We start from the raw sequence: 17,931 nt of genomic DNA on the forward strand, positions 1-17,931 counted from the left end.
GGCTGCCCCATCCCTGGCAGTGTTCAAGGCCAGGTTGGACGGGGCTTGGAGCAACCTGGTCTAATGGAAGGTGTCCCTGCCCATTGCAGGGGATTGCAACTGGATGAGCTTTAAGGTACCTTCCAACCCAAACCATTCCGTGATTCTACAAATCCATGATAAATCACCTATTTCCTTAGTGTCATTTCTCGCCACACAAATAAGCTATACTGCCAAGAGTTTACACGTCAAAATGCACTTCCAGTACATGCACCATTAGCAGTAAAAATAATTAAAAAAATAAATCTTCGATCCATACTTTGCAAGTAAGAAACTGAAGGAAGTGGCTGTTTGAAATTAGAGCATAATTGAAGAAACTGCAGCTGCACCCATGCCCTAGCAAGTAATTAAATGCCACTTGACTATGAGCTGATAATAAAATGATAGAACATAACCTCTCCCTTCTGAGGTTATGGCAGGCCCACAATTCTAACTGGAGCATACTAGGATGAATCTATTACAATGGAAAGCAGATACTCTCCTAAGTGTCAGTAAATCATGTTCTTGCAAGTAAGAATGCTATATTCATTTAATGGCAAGTGCTCTGGACACACCATTCAAGTCTTAGCAAGCAGATGCAGGGACTATGAGAATGGAAACCTTAGGCCCACTGTAGGAGAGGATCAGGGTTGAGAACATCTTCGGAACTTAAATGTGCAAAAGTTCATGGGACCTGATGACATCCATCTGCGGGTCCTGAGGGAGCTGGTGAATGAAGTTGCTAAGCCACTGTCCATCATATTTGAAAAATCATGGCAGTCAGGGGAAGCTCCCAACGACTGGAAAAAGGGAAATATAACCCCCATTTTCAAGAAGGGGAAAATGGAAGACCCAGGAAACTACAGACCAGTCAGTCTCACCTCTGTGCCTGGCAGGATCATGAAGCAGATTCTCCTGGAAAGCATGCTACGGCACATGAAAAACAACAAGGTGGTTGGTGACAGCCAACATGGCTTCACTAAGGGGAAATCCTGCCTGACCAATTTGGTGGCCTTCTATGGTGGAACTACGGAACTGATGGACAGGGGCAAAGCAGTTGACGTCATCTATCTGGACTTGCGCAAAGCATTCAGCACTCTCCTGCATGACATCCTTGTCTCTAAACTGGAGAGACATCAATTCAATGGATGGTCCACCTGGTGAATAAAGAATTGGCTGGATGGCCACACGCAAAAAGTTGCAGTCAAAGGCTGAACGTCCAACTGGAGACGGGTAACGAGTGGTGTCCCTCAGGGGTCAGTGTTGCAACTGATCCTGTTCAACATCTTTGTCGGCGACATGGACAGTGGGATTGAGTGCGCCCTCAGCAAGTTTGCTGATGACACCAAGCTGTGTGGTTCGGTTCATACACTGACGGAAGGGATGCCATCTAGAGGGACCTTGACACACGTGAGAGGTGGGCCAATAACAACCTCATGAAGTTCAACCAAGCCAAGTGCAAGGTCCCACACCTGGCTCAGGGCAATCCCAGGCACAGATACAGGTTGGGCAGAGAAGTGATTCAGAGCAAGCCTGAGGAGAAGGACTTGGGGGTGTTGGTCGATGAGAAACTGAACATGAGCCGGCTTCAGTGTGTGCTTGCAGCCCAGAAAGCCAACCGTATCCTGGGCTGCACCAAAAGAACCGTGACCAGCAGGTAGAAGGAGTGATCCTGTCCCTCTGCTCTCGTGAGACCCCACTGTCTTCAACATAAGAAGGACATGGAGCTGTTGGAGCAAGCCCAGAGGAGGGCCACGAGGATGATAAGAGGGCTGGAGCACCCCCCTTACAAAGACAGGCTGAGAGAGTTGGGGCTGTTCAGCCTGGAGAAGAGAAGGCTGCGTGGAGACCTCGTAACAGCCTTCCAGTATCTGAAGGGGGCCTACAAGGATGCCGGAGTGAGACTCTTCATCAGGGACTGTAGTGATAGGACAAGGGGTAATGGGTTCAAACAGGGGAGGTTTAGGTTAGATATAAGGAAGAAGTTCTTTACTGTGAGGGTGGGGGGTGAGGCACTGGAACAGGTTGCCCAAGGAAGTGATAAATGCTCGATCCCTGGCAGTGTTCAAGGCCAGCTTGGACAGAGCCTTGGTTGACATGGTCTAGAGTGAGGCATCCCTGCCCATGGCAGGGGGGTTGGAACTGGATGATCTTAAGGTCCCTTCCAACCCCAATTCTATTATTCTATGATTCTTATAAACCTTGCTTCTGTAGGAAACCTATGTGATCAACTGCCATTAACCCACATAAGTATTGCCCAGTGACCCTGATTTGGAAAAAAATAAATAAATAAATAAATAAATATTATTCAAGACACCCTGTTTCTTGTCCAGTAGAGTACTACCGGGGACATTCAAGACAAAAGACAAAAATGTGCAGAAAGCTGTCACTAGTTCTGTTGTTTATGAAATAATTTGCTAACTTGTTTTTCCAAGTACCCCAACTCCTAAAATACAGCCCTACTGAAATACACTACAAAGCACCTCCAATTTAATACGCCTAGGAAGAACTGAATAGACTCTGTGCAGATTGACTCACTACACACATTTGATCATACTTACAGCAGCATTAATTCTTTCTCCCAGCTATGACACATGAGTCATTACGGAGTTCAGTGCTCAGTTTTTGTTCTGGTGTGGTTTTGGTTTGTTTTTAATTAAAGTCACTGCAGGCTGAAACACAAAACAGAACTGAAGCTGTTCTGTTTATATATATATAAGCATATATATACAAATACTTTATATATACACAAAAATTATTCATTTCAGAAAATGCAGGTGATAAGCAAGTTAGAGTACAAGATAAGAATTCAAAGTGATTTTGAAAGACTGGAAAAAATCAGGAAGAAATGTCAGAGCATAACCAAGGAGAACTGTAAAGCTGCAGAGTTGTCAGAATTGTCAGAACAGCTGATTACATATATGAGATGGCCAAGCAGTTAGCAGTTCAGTTAAAAGGGATGCAGAGTTTAAAGTAGACCACAAAGTGACCCTCAGTGTTCCAATGTTGAAAAATAAATTTTAAATAAATAAATAGAACAAAAAAGAGTGATGTCTACACATGGAACTGCCTGCAGAACCAGCAAGTAACAATCTCACTCTTAGTTTTGGTAAGATATTATGTTAGTTACCACATCCAGTTTGGTCACACATTTTAAGGAGAACAGTAACAACAGGCTTAACACTGTATCCAAACCCACTTGACTCAAACACTATGAAAACCCTTCTAGAAGTCAGGTAGAGTGCACTGGAGCAGCCTGACAAAGCAGGCTGTGGAAGTGCTGTTATTGAATGGGTTGAAGAACAAGATAAAGAAAGATGCACCCCAACCAGCAAAGGCTACATCTAATTGTGCCTTGGGGGAGAAGACGATGAGGTGATTCCCAGTCCTGTCCAATCTTCCTTAAGATTCAGGACTACAGAAACCAGGGATAAACAGGACCTCTAGGGATTCACCCAATCAATTCTTGTCCCCTAGGCTGCAAGTCCCAGCACCACAACGTTTTCTGGTGGGTTTTTTCCACAATTCCATACTCTTTATTTCTGTTTACTGTTGCCATTATCACCACACATTAAGCTGATGTTTACAGAGAACTGCCCCACCAAATTCCAAGAACTTTTTCACTAAGTGACAATAGCTAAATTGGAGATCATTGTTGTGAATATATGTTAGGACCATCTTTTCTCACCACTGCTTGTATTTTAGCTTGTATTTACAAAACCAGCATTTCATCCAAAATTTTAACATCTAGTCATGAGCTCTTTCTGGAGCCCTTTCCCATAAGCTTTAGATTCAGCTATCCTGAATTTTTTTTTTTTTTTTAATCATCTTCAAGTCTCATCCCCTACCTATTCCACCTCTCTTTTTACCAGATATTTACAAGTTGAACAAAAAGTGTCTGCAAAATTGACTTTTTAAGTCAATGCTATCAACTTTGTGTATGACTAGTGACCACTTGCTTCTATCCTTTACTCATAATTCTTTAGACTCTTACCACTTAACCAGCAACAGCTTAGATTCTTTAAAAGTCCCAGATATGGAAATTTGCTGAAAGTTAAGACAGGCAAGATAGTGTTGACAAAAACCTTTGTCCCTCTGCTGTAAAAACTGTAAAAGAGCAGATGATGTTTTCTACTACTGTGGAAAAATATTAAGATTACTATAGGCTACATCTCTTCTTGGTAACTGTCAAATACATAAGAATAAAAAAGATCCAGGGTCTTCACAAAGCCATCAATCAATTAAACCTAAAAAACCCCAAAGAATTTATGGTTTTGTCTCTGCAAATCTATTTCCAAACCTTTAAGAAAGTAAAGTTAACATTAGGTAGGAAGTACACAGCAGATTTAGACAGTAAGTAATTAGGGATTGCTACTGCTCATTTCTAGACTTCACACACAGATGTTTTAAAAAGTTCAACACCTCTTTATCTGATTTTTCACAAAAGCCATATGCTCCTCCTTTAGCGGCTGGGGGACAGGGTTGAAGAGCTTTTCAGAATAATAATTCTTGCTACAAAACCTATATAGTTTGACAGAAAACAGAAAAAAAACAGCTAGATTATAAAGTTGATTATCAAGCATGAGAATGCATGACAGAAACTGATCAGAATATCTGAAAGATTTTTATATTCTGTTGAAGTATTTATCCTTGGGTTTGGTTTTTTTTAACCCAAAGAAGAATGAGCAAAATTGGTCTTTATAGAACAGGAACTGATTTTTTATTCAAAACTATATGCTGCAGTTCAAGAGTCCTAAAGTATTTTATTAGCATCCATGACCTAAGTTTTACAAGTAATGTGAAACAAGCAAAATTAATGATTTTTTAGGGAACAGGGAGGAGAAGGAGGAAAGAGGGTAGCAATGGGACCCACAAACTTTACTGTAACTTTAAGCACACTATTTAAGAATAAATAGAACACACACAACTAACATAGGAAGACATGAGTTGCACAGGTTTTATTTTTCAACATCCTACCTTTAGCCATCAGAACTTTGGAAAAGGGAACAACTCCAAGGTCACTTCCCTAAGACATACAACACTATGGACCCAGTCCAAGGTTAAGGCCTTTATTATTAGTAGCAATACTTTTACATGAATCTTACTTCTGAGTTGCCTAACTTCAAATAATGGTAAGCATGTTATGAAGAAAACAACAGATTATGAAAACAATAGTCTTCTGAGTTAAGCCACTAAAACACTCTCTTATTGCAATAGTGAACAATCCTCATTTTTGTTAGAATTAAGTATGGATGTAAATTGTTACTTTCTGTCTTCTACTAGGCTACTAACAAGAGCAGCAGCTGTGACTATCAATGATTATGTCTAGAGACACTAAAGCCACACAGTTTTGAACTGCAATTTTCTAATAATGGGCTATTTATTAAAAAGCTGGACCATATTTTCTAAAAAAAAAAAAAAAAAAAAAAGGGGGGGGGGCAAAATAAACCCATAAGCAAACAATACACAAACAAATTCCTTTTAAAATGCAAAAACATCTCACACCTCACAAGGTCACAAAGGTAGTAAGTGTGCTTTCTGGATACTTTTCAAGACTACTCTCTCACAAAAAAATAAAATGTTTCAGTGCCAGTCTTGCCTCTTCCAAAAAGATGCCATGTGGCAAAAGAGAACAAAATAATAAAACCAGCCTCCACAAGGATATTTTGTTAAACATGTATTATCTCACCTCTCTTCATAATAAACATTATAAACAAAATATTTGGAAAACACAGTACTGAAACAACTTTACAAAAGTATCACTACTTCATCAACACTGTTTACTCAGTGGCAAACCTGTTGTCATTATTTATGCAGATTAATCAAACAGGAAAGAGAATCTTTTAAGAGTTCTGAATTCTAAATCACAAACATGTGGCTCTCTGTGGCTTTGTTTTCTTTTCAGTTGCCTGTAACTGAAAAAACATGACACTTACTTCAGTTGTCCTGCTGAATTACACCACCATCCCAGCTGACACATCACAGCTTTGACACTCTAGTCCTAGTACAATCTACTGAGATGGTTTGGGATGTTCTAGTCATTTTTGCTGCTTCTCTGCTGGAAACAATCAACCCCTCAGAGCTGGAAAAAGGGAGCATGTGCCCTCAATCATGTCGATACACATGCAGGTGTCTCAGCTTAAAGCATGTTTACTGGTAACTTGAGTCAAAAACTCAGCTCATTTAGTGGAACTAGCACCAAACCAGCAGAAGTGTCTAAAATTGCTGTAGGGGCAGCTGCCTCCAGCTAAAGGGCAAATCTGAGACTTCGACAGGCACTATCTTAATTCGCTTCAGCAAAGTGGACCAGAAGTTGTTACTTCAATCAAGTGCTTACATTTTAACCACTATAAAATATCCAGAAACGAAGTATTTCTCTGCAGCATTTTCAACACTTGTAACTTGCATGAATTTCCAAGCACAAACTCTACACTCTGACTATTTATTCTCACAGAAAACATCTTTTTATTCTGTGTATATGCCTCGTTACCTTACCTGTTTTGGAAATACTATTAATAGCATCCATTCCAAACCTTGAGCTTCCGATCATTGCTGAAAATTGCTGATCATGAGAAACACACATTGATTAGTTTCTGATTTTGCAAATTAATTGTATGTCTAAGAAACATGGGGTGAATCCCCAAGTCACAGGCAATGCTCAGGCAGCAGCTCTTCCCTCCCTTAACAGGGAATTCCAACTAGTTCCTCAGTTGCAGTTGGGGACAAACTATTTCTTGCCCAGGCAGAAGCCTCAGGCCAACCTACTTTACAAAAAGCAAATTCTGCCTGGCAGCCCAGCAGCAACCATGCCGGTCACAGCACCAGAATCCTCCAGAAAGACCCACTGCCCTACCAATGAGCAGTGACCTTCTGAACTGCACAAAAGCCATCTCTAGGGTTTACAAGCACTAAGAGTATTCAAAGCTAGGAAAGAAAGGATATCAAGGGCACATCCAGACCCTTCTAGTAGACACAGTTAATTCAATAGCAATTTTCAATCAACCACATTAGCATCTGCTACCAGCTCTTCTAGAATCAGCATTGAGAGCTGTGTCCATCACTAAACAAAAAACAAAGAAAAAAAATTCTCACAGACTGACGGTTCTAAGAACACACAGCCTAAAGAGACTAGAAAGATTAAATTACCAATATGAGGAAAAACGTGGGTTTAAATCCTACGTTTTAGGAAGGAAAAGTATAATCCATTTGTCTCTGAAATCTTCTTTAAGAAATTCTAAGTTCTTCAAAAACATGAAGCCTACTTCTCTCTTCACAAGTTATCAATTAAGAAGAAAATTAAAATCCTCCTGTAACTTCTACCAGAATGATTTGCGTTACACTTAGTTTAAAAATAGCATATTCTGACAATATAAAACAGTAACAGCTTAGTCATTGCACAAGCTTTGTAAAACTACTATATATTTTTCTGGGAAAAAAGACTAATTATGAAGAAACAGCTCTGCAGGAACAACACGTGTGGCTTTTTTTTAATGCAATTGCAATTTGCATTTTTATGAAAAGCAGCCTCTGTAATAGCATTAAAAAAACCCACAGCTTTCCTAATTTACTGTTATTTTAAAAGTACAGTATACCCATTCAACAGTATTTCAAGAATTAAAAGTCCATTACAGATGTATTTATGACAAGATCACAACCAACTTTGTCCTTTTTAAAGTCTTGAGCATTTTGTTAGTCATACAGTCAGCTTATGCTTACTGCCACTAAAGTTATATTTATAGTTCATTAAACAACAGTCACAAAAAAGGACATGTCTGTATTTCTTTGTCCAAAGCACAAATACATGTGTTAAATGTACAAATTTAAAATGCAAGTTTTAACAATGCAGCAATCAAGCTAAAAGTTTTATGCAGTTATAAGAAACTAAGAAGAAACATGAATGCAGTCTTTTTTAGATTGGCAAAGAGCTAACCACCATTAAGCATTATTAAGGGCCCTCTAACCTCTAATCTAAAGCTATTTTCAATTATTTCTTACTTAGTCAAACTAAATGTACCATCATAAGCCTCAATGCTTAATATCTGTCTCTAGCTCAATTATTTCAGAAACCTTCACATGAAATATTTTTTCTGTTTCTATGAAGCAAGACTTTCTTGGGCAAAAGACTTCTTTTGCCTAAACTAAAATTCTAGCAAACACACTTTTAGGCCCAAAATTTACAGTAGGGACAAAACCTGGCCTTTGTGTGCATGTGATGAATCGATACTTACTTGAAAATGAAAACCACAAGAAATCAGACTGACTGGACAAGAGGACTTCATCTCAGAGAAACATAGGTAAAAATGGCTATATTTAGAAATTAAGAGTGAGAAAAGGGAGGAAAGAAGGGAGAAAGAGACACACACTAAGGTCAGAGATTCTCCTGGGGTAAACCTAGGAAACCAAACTAGACAGAAAGCATTTTAAAATACCAGAACATGTCAGAGTAAGCAGGAAGAGCAGCCACTGTCTTACAGAGCAAGGGCTCCCAGAGCATGTGGAACCAATATGCAGCCCACTATGGAGCTTGAAGGGGACACTGTCAACTGACAACACTCAAGACTCTTGGCATTAGTATTTATGGTATCAATAGTAGCTCAATTAAACCCATTTTCCAAAGCACAGTCTTCCACAACTGAAGTTAAAAATCTAGAAAGAAGAGTTGTCATTCCTTCGCATTCGCAAGTGCCTGAGAAATTCTCTGCCAAAATGTCTCCTCTTTCTTCCAGTTCCTATTCTATTAGGCCCAACATGTAAGTCTACCATTTAATAAGACTTTTCCAATCTTACTGAAGACCTATCCAAGTGTCAGATAGTGAATTTTCTTGGGTTTGCATTTTTAAATCCTAGGAAACAACATATAAACCACATTAAAGGCCATTATTACACACACCCCCCAAAAAAAAATAAATCTGAGTGATTTTGTAACCCCAGTAACATTCCTTTGTCTCTTTTTATCCACTGAGGTCTCCCAGGGTCCTGTGTGGTTTTGTCTGCAGCTGTCCTGAATTTATAACCGGAATTACGATGATTTTGTATTTTCTGTATATTAGCATTCCTCTGCTACAGCTACACAAAGCCTCAGACTGTACTGTCACCAACTACCGGTTTTGGCTGCAGTACTAAGAGTCTGTCACCTATGTCCAATTTAGTGGAAACTTTGTGACTAGTTACTATGATTAGTTACTTTGTTGTTACCTTGACCACAAGATTATTAAAAACAAAAAATTAAAATCCTATTCAATGATTGCATTTTGTCATATTATACAATTTGTAGAAGAGTGAAAATTGAGAATTGTAACATTACAGACAGGAAATCATGATGTATCTAGTCACTAACAGATAAGCAATAACAAGCATGTTCTTGGCTCAATGAGCAGGGATTCAGCTGCCAAATCCCAATCAACATTAATTGGATTGTCCTCGACTTCAGAATATACCACTGACACCAAAGGAATAATTTATTTTAACAGTACATGTAACTGGCATACAATTTCCAAAACACCAAGCAGAAGAAAATTAATCCCATCAATGACGACAGCATTATTGCTAGAAATATTTTTCACTATAGAAGAAAGGAGCCTGAAAATCTCATGTTACTGCAAAGGAGGAGTAAAAGAGATGAATCAAAGGAAGACTTCCTAATTATATATTTGTAAGATACAACTTTCACTGGCATTTATCAAGGTTGAATAGTGAATCTACTGTTCACATTTTCAAATGATTCCACACTGACCGGTTTTCCTTCGTTTTTTATTTTGTAAATACCAGTAGCTGGGGAGGTAGTTGGTATTTAAAATTCACATTAGTGAACTACCATAGCAGTATAATTATCTTCCTCAGTGTTATAAGATTATTATGCTTGTGACACTGGAGGAGTTAAGTGTCATTGTCCTCCCACTGAAAAATACACTTACAGTTCTAGAAGGACAGCGCTCAAACAGCATTCAGGCATGCATAACAAATCGTTCTCCATGAACATGCTGCAGGAAAAGTGTCTTTTTGTCAAATAATCCACAAAATTAATCCAGAGCAGAAAAGAGCAGAGAAAGGTTCTTTACTATAAATTAGTCTTGAAATATGTCCAAAATTATGAAATGCTACTTCCTTCAACAGAACCTGTGTCCTTGCATTTTAGGATAAATGAAGATAGCTTACAGAGTAAACATTCAGCCTCCATGAATGTCTGATTTAAACTGAAAGGCTGAAAAAAAACATTTTTATTGCTGCTGTTATTATGATGGTAAGACCAAGCGAGCAAAGAGTTCCAAATTCAAGTTTTTTAGAGATATTCGTTAGCAGATATTTGAGGAAAAAGAAGAGTTATACTGATCTGTATTGATTTTAAGATGTCTCCAAAATTATAGTCGACGTATAAATCAAAACAACAATTTTGTTAGTCGACATTATATATTAGAAGAAACTGCTTGAATACATTTTAGGAAGACATGCTACCAAAAAATAAAACCACACAGGCAATGGAAATAGTATTTTCTCATTCTGTTTCAGCATGGTACTGTGGAGACTGTGGTATTTGAAAACTAAACTGAGCAAGGACAAGGTTTGTAGAAAGAAATAATTTCTTATACTGGAGCAACTAACTTGTTTGGAAGTTTTCGGGCACCCATGCCCTCCTCCAGTCATAGCCAACTACTGTAATCTCTTACCAATACACAGTTACTTAAACATCTGAATTCTGCTTCAGTTCTGATGGTACACTTGATGTTAACACTTACAGCTACCAGAATTATTCTGCTACAAAAAGATTTATTTTTTTGTTGGGGCTTTTTCTCCCTTTGAAATTTTCCTAGATTGCATTTGAAATTCAAATTAAGCCACAGCACAGATAAGAAAACCACTGAAGTAACAGTGTGATTGCCTTATTTTTATACATTTCCTGTTTTACAGAGATTGCATACCAAGACACCAAGAAATCATCCACTCCTCTACAAACACACTAGCCCAAGGAATGCCCAACTATGAATATTCAACAAACACACCCAAAAAATCCTCATATGTTCTTTACCTCCATAAAATAAAAAGGATATTCTTCACAGACAAAATCTGCCCACAGAAAAAAGTAAGACAACTCCATTTAGTAACCTCTCCCACTCTATCATCAATCAGTTGTCTAGTTTCAAAATCCACCAAGTTACGAAGCTATGTTAGACAAGAAAGGCTTCCCTGAAAAGAAGTTGATAAAAATCAGTACAGGAACAACCACAACAGAGCCTACACATGTTATATCAGCATTTATCAGTTATGACAACAGCCAAATAAAACTGTTATACTGTTGCAAGCCTTCTGGCATACACACTGCAACTGCATACATAAGCAAGAACAAAAACCATTAGTCTATCTTCTTACAGCAACCAAGTCTCACAGAAAACATGTTGTTCCACCTCCCAGGTTTTCAGTTAACTGCTGGGTACACAACAGCATCCTACAGGAAAGCTGCTAGGGGCGTACATGCAGATTAATCAAACCCACTATTTAGTTTTCTCTTCTTTAACCTTACCTTTCAGTTGAGTTAAGAAAGACACAAGAAGTTCTCTCTTCTACCCTTTTCAAGTACCACCACATGTAAATTCTAGGGATAAATTTATGATTTTGGCTTATACCAGCAAATACAAAACCAAACCAAAAGGCATTTTCTCATGCCCTTCTGTGATCTCTGCAAATATCTGTGCCTTTTCTAAATCCCATCCACATCCCATTATGCAAATATATTAAATGGGAATTTTTGGTGAAGCACATCAAGCACTTCAAAATCCACGGAAAAAGAAAATGCATACACAGTAACATCTTCTGGGATTTTCTCTAGCTTTTAACCCAGAGTGCCTACGTTTTCTAGCATCTTGGTCCCTTCAGAGACTTCTGTAAACGCCTTTTGTAGCAAGCTACGTAACAGCTTTATACTGTGCTGATACATTGGAGAAAAACGTGGTTGTCCACCTTATTAAAGGTTCAGCTGAATGCAAAATAAACATGGTAAAGCAATCAACCTTGGCGTATCACTGAACTCCTTCACGTTTCCACTGACTAAGGGGTTTTTACTAAATCTGGGGAATTTATTAAATCTGGTTTCTCCAATTCTGTCAAGACACTGAACGTGAACTTCCAATGGGAATAGCTACTGCTACTGCAGTTCTTTGTAGTGGCTCAGAATAAGTTTTTAGAATACACAACAGCAACTAAAACTATGGTATATTTAAAATCGCTTTTAGAATGCAAGATACAAACTAACTTTAAAGCAGGAATACAGTCAGCTGTATCCAAAATCCATAAAAAGCGAGGTGAATCAGATCATCCTTTACAAGGCAAAGACTTCTTAACTTCCTTGGTGCCTGAAAGTCTACTGACATGGCACAGCTCATTCTCCACTCAGGCTGAAGCTCTGCGCATCCTGCCAAGCACAAATATAACTGCCTGTTACTGGAACTACTCAAAGGCACCCATTACTTTCCTTGGAGCACATAGGAGACTAAGGTAACCTGACTAACATCTTTATGCCCACGGTTCTAGGACCATCTAAGGTGATACAAATTCAGGTTTCAGTAATTCGTCCTCCTGCATGCTCCTACTCCTCCTTTATGCTGACACTGGCACTCGTCTGGCATCTTGGTGAGCCGAAGTTTGAAAACTTAGCAGAAAACTAACCCAGAGAAAAAATAATACAGCAACACAAGCAAAATACTCAGCAAGAAAGGCCTTTTCTGACAGGTCAGCATCCTAAAGCAAGCTGAAAATGAAAGGAAGATTTTAACACAATAGAGATGACAGCACTTGGGACTGCTGTAACATCAATTTCCATAGGCCTAGACTGGAACAGGAATGAACTTTTAAATGTTTGACCCCCAAAGGATACTCTCTTTGGTTTATTTGAGGGCAATAAAAACGTTCACTTCCTCTTAAGATTATGTTGGATAAAAACTTGTGACAACAATAACAAAGTTTTTTCCACAACAAGAAAAATCAAGAAATCTGTCCTAAATTGCACAAGTGAACAAATGAAGCATTTTAGATATTGTGAATGGTTTTGAATAAAGCTAGATAACCTGCACAAAAAAGCAATACCTTTACCACATTTTCAGTATATTGCAGACATTGGCACACGTAAACAAATCCATCTAACACAGGTGAAGTCAGAGCAGATAATGGCTGCTATAGAGAGATAGCAGAGGCAGTAGGGCTTTTCTGGGGAAGAAGAATCGTCAACAGGCGATTACTATAAACATCCTTCCTTACTGACCACAAGTGCATATTATCCAAACTGCTGCTGACATGCAGGTTGGGGAAGAGGAGGAAGGTTACAGCATTTTTGTTTGCTTGTTTACACAAGGATATTACACAGATTACTGGGGGGGGAATAAAACAAAACCACTATAAAATGTAATTACACTGAACATTAAAATAAAACATATTAAAACCAAGCCAGAACATTGTTGGGGGGGGGAGGGGAAGGAGCACACTTAAAAATTTAAAAGCTTCATGGGTAATAAGTCTATAATCTTAGAAATGTTTGCCCCTGCTTTTTCATATAGAAAGAATCATAATAAATGCATCAAGAAACTAAGACTTACAAGAACAAGAAAGGTCAGTACTCCATGTATTATGGGATCGCATGTGGGGGTAAAGGAATTTTGAAAACAATGCATGCCTAGTCTTCAACAGAATGTTGTTCCTTCAAGCATTTTTAGTATGAAGCATTAAAGTAGCAATGAGTAATTTAAATAATGAAGTCAAAGTCTAAATAGCTACTTTCTGGGCATGACCTTTTCAAATTAAGATTCTGGTTCTAAAGTTATTTCTGAATCTGCTCTATTTCATCCATGCAAGCAATTCTACTAAACCTAATGAAACAATTTATGTACAGGAAGTTAAACACATACTTAAGTGCTACTGATGAAGACATTTTACAAACATAAAGCTTTCTGATGTAATCTGTAATTTTACTTCACATAGCAGCTATGTCAGCTTGATCATACCCTTTAAGGCAACAGCCTACTTGCTTTGTCCTCTTAGAAGCACCCCTGGGTTTTTTTGGTTACTTCTTTGTTTTGATTTGGGCTACTATTGTTGGGGAAAACGCTCCAAACAAGACAAGGGCAAGGCGAGGTCATTATTTTTTAACATAAACTATTTCGCATGTCCTATAATTTTGTCACTACAGTTAGAACGAGTCTATTTCCAAATGAGGTAGGTGGGGGAGCCACGCCGTAACTAATGGAACAATAATATTGGTATAGAAAAACCGAGGAGACCCTTAGCAGAAATTTGTAACCCACTGTACCTTTAAACACATAGAGACAATGATTTCTCTAAAGAAGGGAAAAAAAAAAATATATTTTTAAGAGTTTATTAGCTACACTTCTAGAATTAACAAACAGAGATTACATGCAATTGTTACTTCAAAGAATTACTAAGAGTAACAAACTTGAGTGTTGTTTGGTTTATGCATAGTCAAATAAATTAGGGGACATTCAACTGTTTTATATTGTTTATTAACAACATACATTCAAAGGATCATTCTGAAATACCCATCACGAACTCATACCAGTTGACAATCATTTCATTTTCAAATAAGTTTATATACCGATTTAAGGTCTCTCCAGCAACAAACGTCATATTATAACAGAAAATTACATAATATAAAACCACTTTCCCTTTACCCACAACACTATAGCAGATAACACCACTTTGATTCCCTCAAAGCAGACACAAAACACCTAAGTTCTCTGAGAAAAGCAGCCATTCCTGAAGAGCCACAGCGCTTCCCCAGATGTTATCTGCTGCACCTTGTCAACAGGCGATAAGCTGTAAGACCCCAGTCAAAACGGGCAAAAAGCCCCACTACTTTCCAAGAGCCCTGTCTTTGTTTTTATCCGAGGCCGTGGGTGTACGTGCCTCAGCCAGCAGTACAAAGGTGGGGAAACAACTGGTAGTACCGCCGTTTTCTGCAAAGGTGGCGCGGGGAACGGGGACACACCAACACCCCAGCTCCCAGTCGGCCTCCGCTGCCTGCCTAGCGGGAGCGGCCCCGTGGGCACCGACTGTCAGGCGGGTCGGGTGCTGTGCGCGTCCATGGGCGACATTTTAAGCTACCCCCACTTTCTGGAAGGAACCGTGGCCCGTTTCCAAAGGCCAGGGCGGTGGGGCAAGGCCGCGGGGTACGCCTCGGCTGGCCCCGCGCCGTGCCCCGCTCACCGTGGGTCGGGTTGGCGACGCTGCTAGGTGGGCTGAGGCCGCCAAACGGAGAAGAGGCCGCCCTCCCCACCCGCCGCCGGAGGGACCGGCGCCCGGCCGGCCGGCCGGCCGGCCTACGGGCGGTAGAGGAGCCCCTCCGCTTTCCCGCCGGCCCACTCCACCTCAGGAAAGAGGGATTAACCCTTCCGTCGTCCCCGCCGACCGCTGCGCCCCTCCGCTAGGAAGGCCAGCCTGCGGCCCTCAGCCGCCCTCCTCCCCACGGCCAGACACGCGCCCCGTGTGCGCGGCAGTCTCCTCCTCCTGCGGCCCAACCGGAGGCGGGAGGGGGCCGGGACCGGGCAGGAACGAGGGGTGGGGGGAAGAGGCCAGGCACCGCGGGGCAGCCCTGTGCGCAGCCACACCTACCTGTCTTCTCGTGGTCATAGCCCACCACGATGAAATAGTCGGCCAGCCTAGCCATGGCTGAAAGGAGCCCGCCTCAGGCCTCACCACCCCTGCTACAGCGGCGGCTCCGGGGAGGCTCAGCATCCTCCCCTCCGCACCCGCCGCAAAAGAAGCAGCACCGCCTCAGCCATGTTGGAGGCGCGAGTGCGCTGTGCGCCTGCGCGCCGCCGGGACCGCTGCGCCGTGACCCCGCCGGGCTGGGCGTGGGCTCACTGGCACTACACGGCTAAGACGGCGCGGTCCCGCTGTCCCCGGGGGTCGGCAGCGCCAGCGCTACCGCCTCGCTTCGCAGCCCACCCCGGGCGGGTCCGTCCTCCACCCGGGCCCTCCCCGTCCGCTGTGGGCTTTGTCTCCTCGCAGCCTCCCTGTGAAGTACCCACCCCGGAGGCTGTAGTCTGCAGCGCTTTCTCTCTTGGAAAAACAAAAGCCCAAGCTAAACCACAAACGCCGCCGGATCTGCACGCTCTGGAGAACTCGGGTGCCTGAGCGGGACTTCACCTCACTGTCCTCTCCCGCAGGGACCTCTCCTGACAGGAGCTGCGGGGAACGGGCATCGCCCAGCTCAGTCTGTGCCCAAGTAAAACTCGGCGGCGAGCTCACGCCATCCCCCCGAGCTCAGCCTCGGGAATCGAGACTTACGTTTCCAGGATGTTTCCTGTTTACGTTTTTTCGGGGATGTGCGGAACGTGGCGCCGCGGGGGAAGTCGGCCCGCGCGGCCGCCGCGGCACTAACGGCACTAACGGCCCTAACGGCTGGGCGCTAACGGCTCTGGCGGCTCAGCTGCGCTCTGTGGCGGTGCTTGCCACGCGCCTGACAGGCGCCGAGAGGCGGGGAACGAGGCTGCGCTGCCTCGCGGTGCGGCGCGTGCCATGGCTGCCCGATCTTCCGACTGCCGCGTCTTCCTGCCCGCTCCAGCCGACGAGGGTGCCCCCTTCCAGGCGCGTCGCGGCGCTTGCAGGTGGGAGCCTGGCGGTGGCATCGGCTGCTATCGGGGGCGACGGCCGGCAGCGCTTCCTTGTCTAGCGCTTCCTAGCCTCTGGCGTGCTTGTCTGGGCACAAGCGGTGGCTGCCAGGCACTCCGCAGGGCAGCGGGGAGATTCCGTATTGCTATTTATACCATACGGATGAGGCTGACACCTGTGGGATTCTCACTCTCGAAAGCCCGGTGGGTTTGCTAGCAGTTGCAGAGATGCTGGTGATAAACAGGGTGTCTGACAGTCAGTACAGAGCTTGGTTAACCGGTGGAGTCTGCAAAAACGTTCCATGTACGTCCTGTTTGATAGCACAAAGAGAATAAACAATGCAAAAGGCGTCAGTTGTGGTACAGTGAGGAGCTGCACTACCAGGGATGCATACAGAAACACAGCAAATTCACTGGATCTGCTCCTGACCATCCACCATCAAAAGGGACCCAGCAGACAATCATTAGCAGTTTCACAGAGACATTTCTATTTCAAACATGCAATTCTTACACCCCCGACTTAGCTGGAACATACTGATGCAGTGTCTTGCTGATAACCCAGAGGTAAACTGGTCGGGAAGCTTCAGCAATCAGTGACAGTCTTCTCACTTGTGCCTTCTCAGTGGAGGGCAGCAGTCAAAACCTCCTTGCAGTAATCAACTTCATGGCTTAACTGTTTTGAATGATGTTTAGATGCCATATAGAAAGACCTAAACTTAATAAAATTGCTTGTTAACTTTAGGAGTAAAGGAAAATGCATATTATATACATTGAAAAGATTTAATATACTTTTGAGAAAGAGATGCAATCTGCGGGGTCCATCACTTCCTATACTAGGTAGGAGCTAGAAGAATAAGTACCTTTCTGAAGGTATGCTTAGGCAGTTTGGTTCATGATCCTGTAGTCTTTAATAACTGAAACCCACAAAGATATTTTCAAAACACTGAGCTTTTTGATTAAAAGTATTTCTGAAGTAGGAACAAAGAAAGACAAATCTTAATGAAGCCACACATTACCCCTGTGAGGTAGACAAGGATAAAGCTCATCGTCCTGACAGTGCAGTTGTTCAACAGCACAAAGCCTGGACATGCAACAGTTTACAAAAGCAAGGGATAATGTTCTGTACAGCTAAACTTGGGGGGAAAGTTTAGAGACACTAAGAAATTACCTGATTTGGAGCTGAAATGGGACCTTAGGGTTATCGTATCTGCACTTATAGAAAGGTTCAATATGTAATAACAAATCTTAGTAATTAAGTCTCACTGCTGTGTTAAGCACCTCTAAGCATGAGAATATCACCTAA

General features: G+C 41.8%; 1 protein-coding gene across 5 annotated transcripts in view; it reads right to left on the minus strand.

Annotated features, from left to right (window-relative positions):
• The window catches only part of SBF2 (SET binding factor 2), a 305,339-nt gene that overhangs the window by 242,502 nt on the left and 44,906 nt on the right, over window positions 1-17,931 (minus strand). For all 5 annotated transcript variants that reach the window (XM_030483971.1, XM_030483973.1, XM_030483974.1 and 2 more), the window contains exon 5: window positions 15,628-17,338. In XM_030483971.1, coding sequence (XP_030339831.1) covers window positions 15,628-15,682 — 55 coding nt within the window. In that variant the 5' untranslated portion in view covers window positions 15,683-17,338. The remainder of the gene's footprint in view (window positions 1-15,627; window positions 17,339-17,931) is intronic.

This window comes from Strigops habroptila, chromosome 4 (assembly GCF_004027225.2).
Source record: "Strigops habroptila isolate Jane chromosome 4, bStrHab1.2.pri, whole genome shotgun sequence".
Lineage (NCBI taxonomy): Eukaryota > Metazoa > Chordata > Aves > Psittaciformes > Psittacidae > Strigops > Strigops habroptila.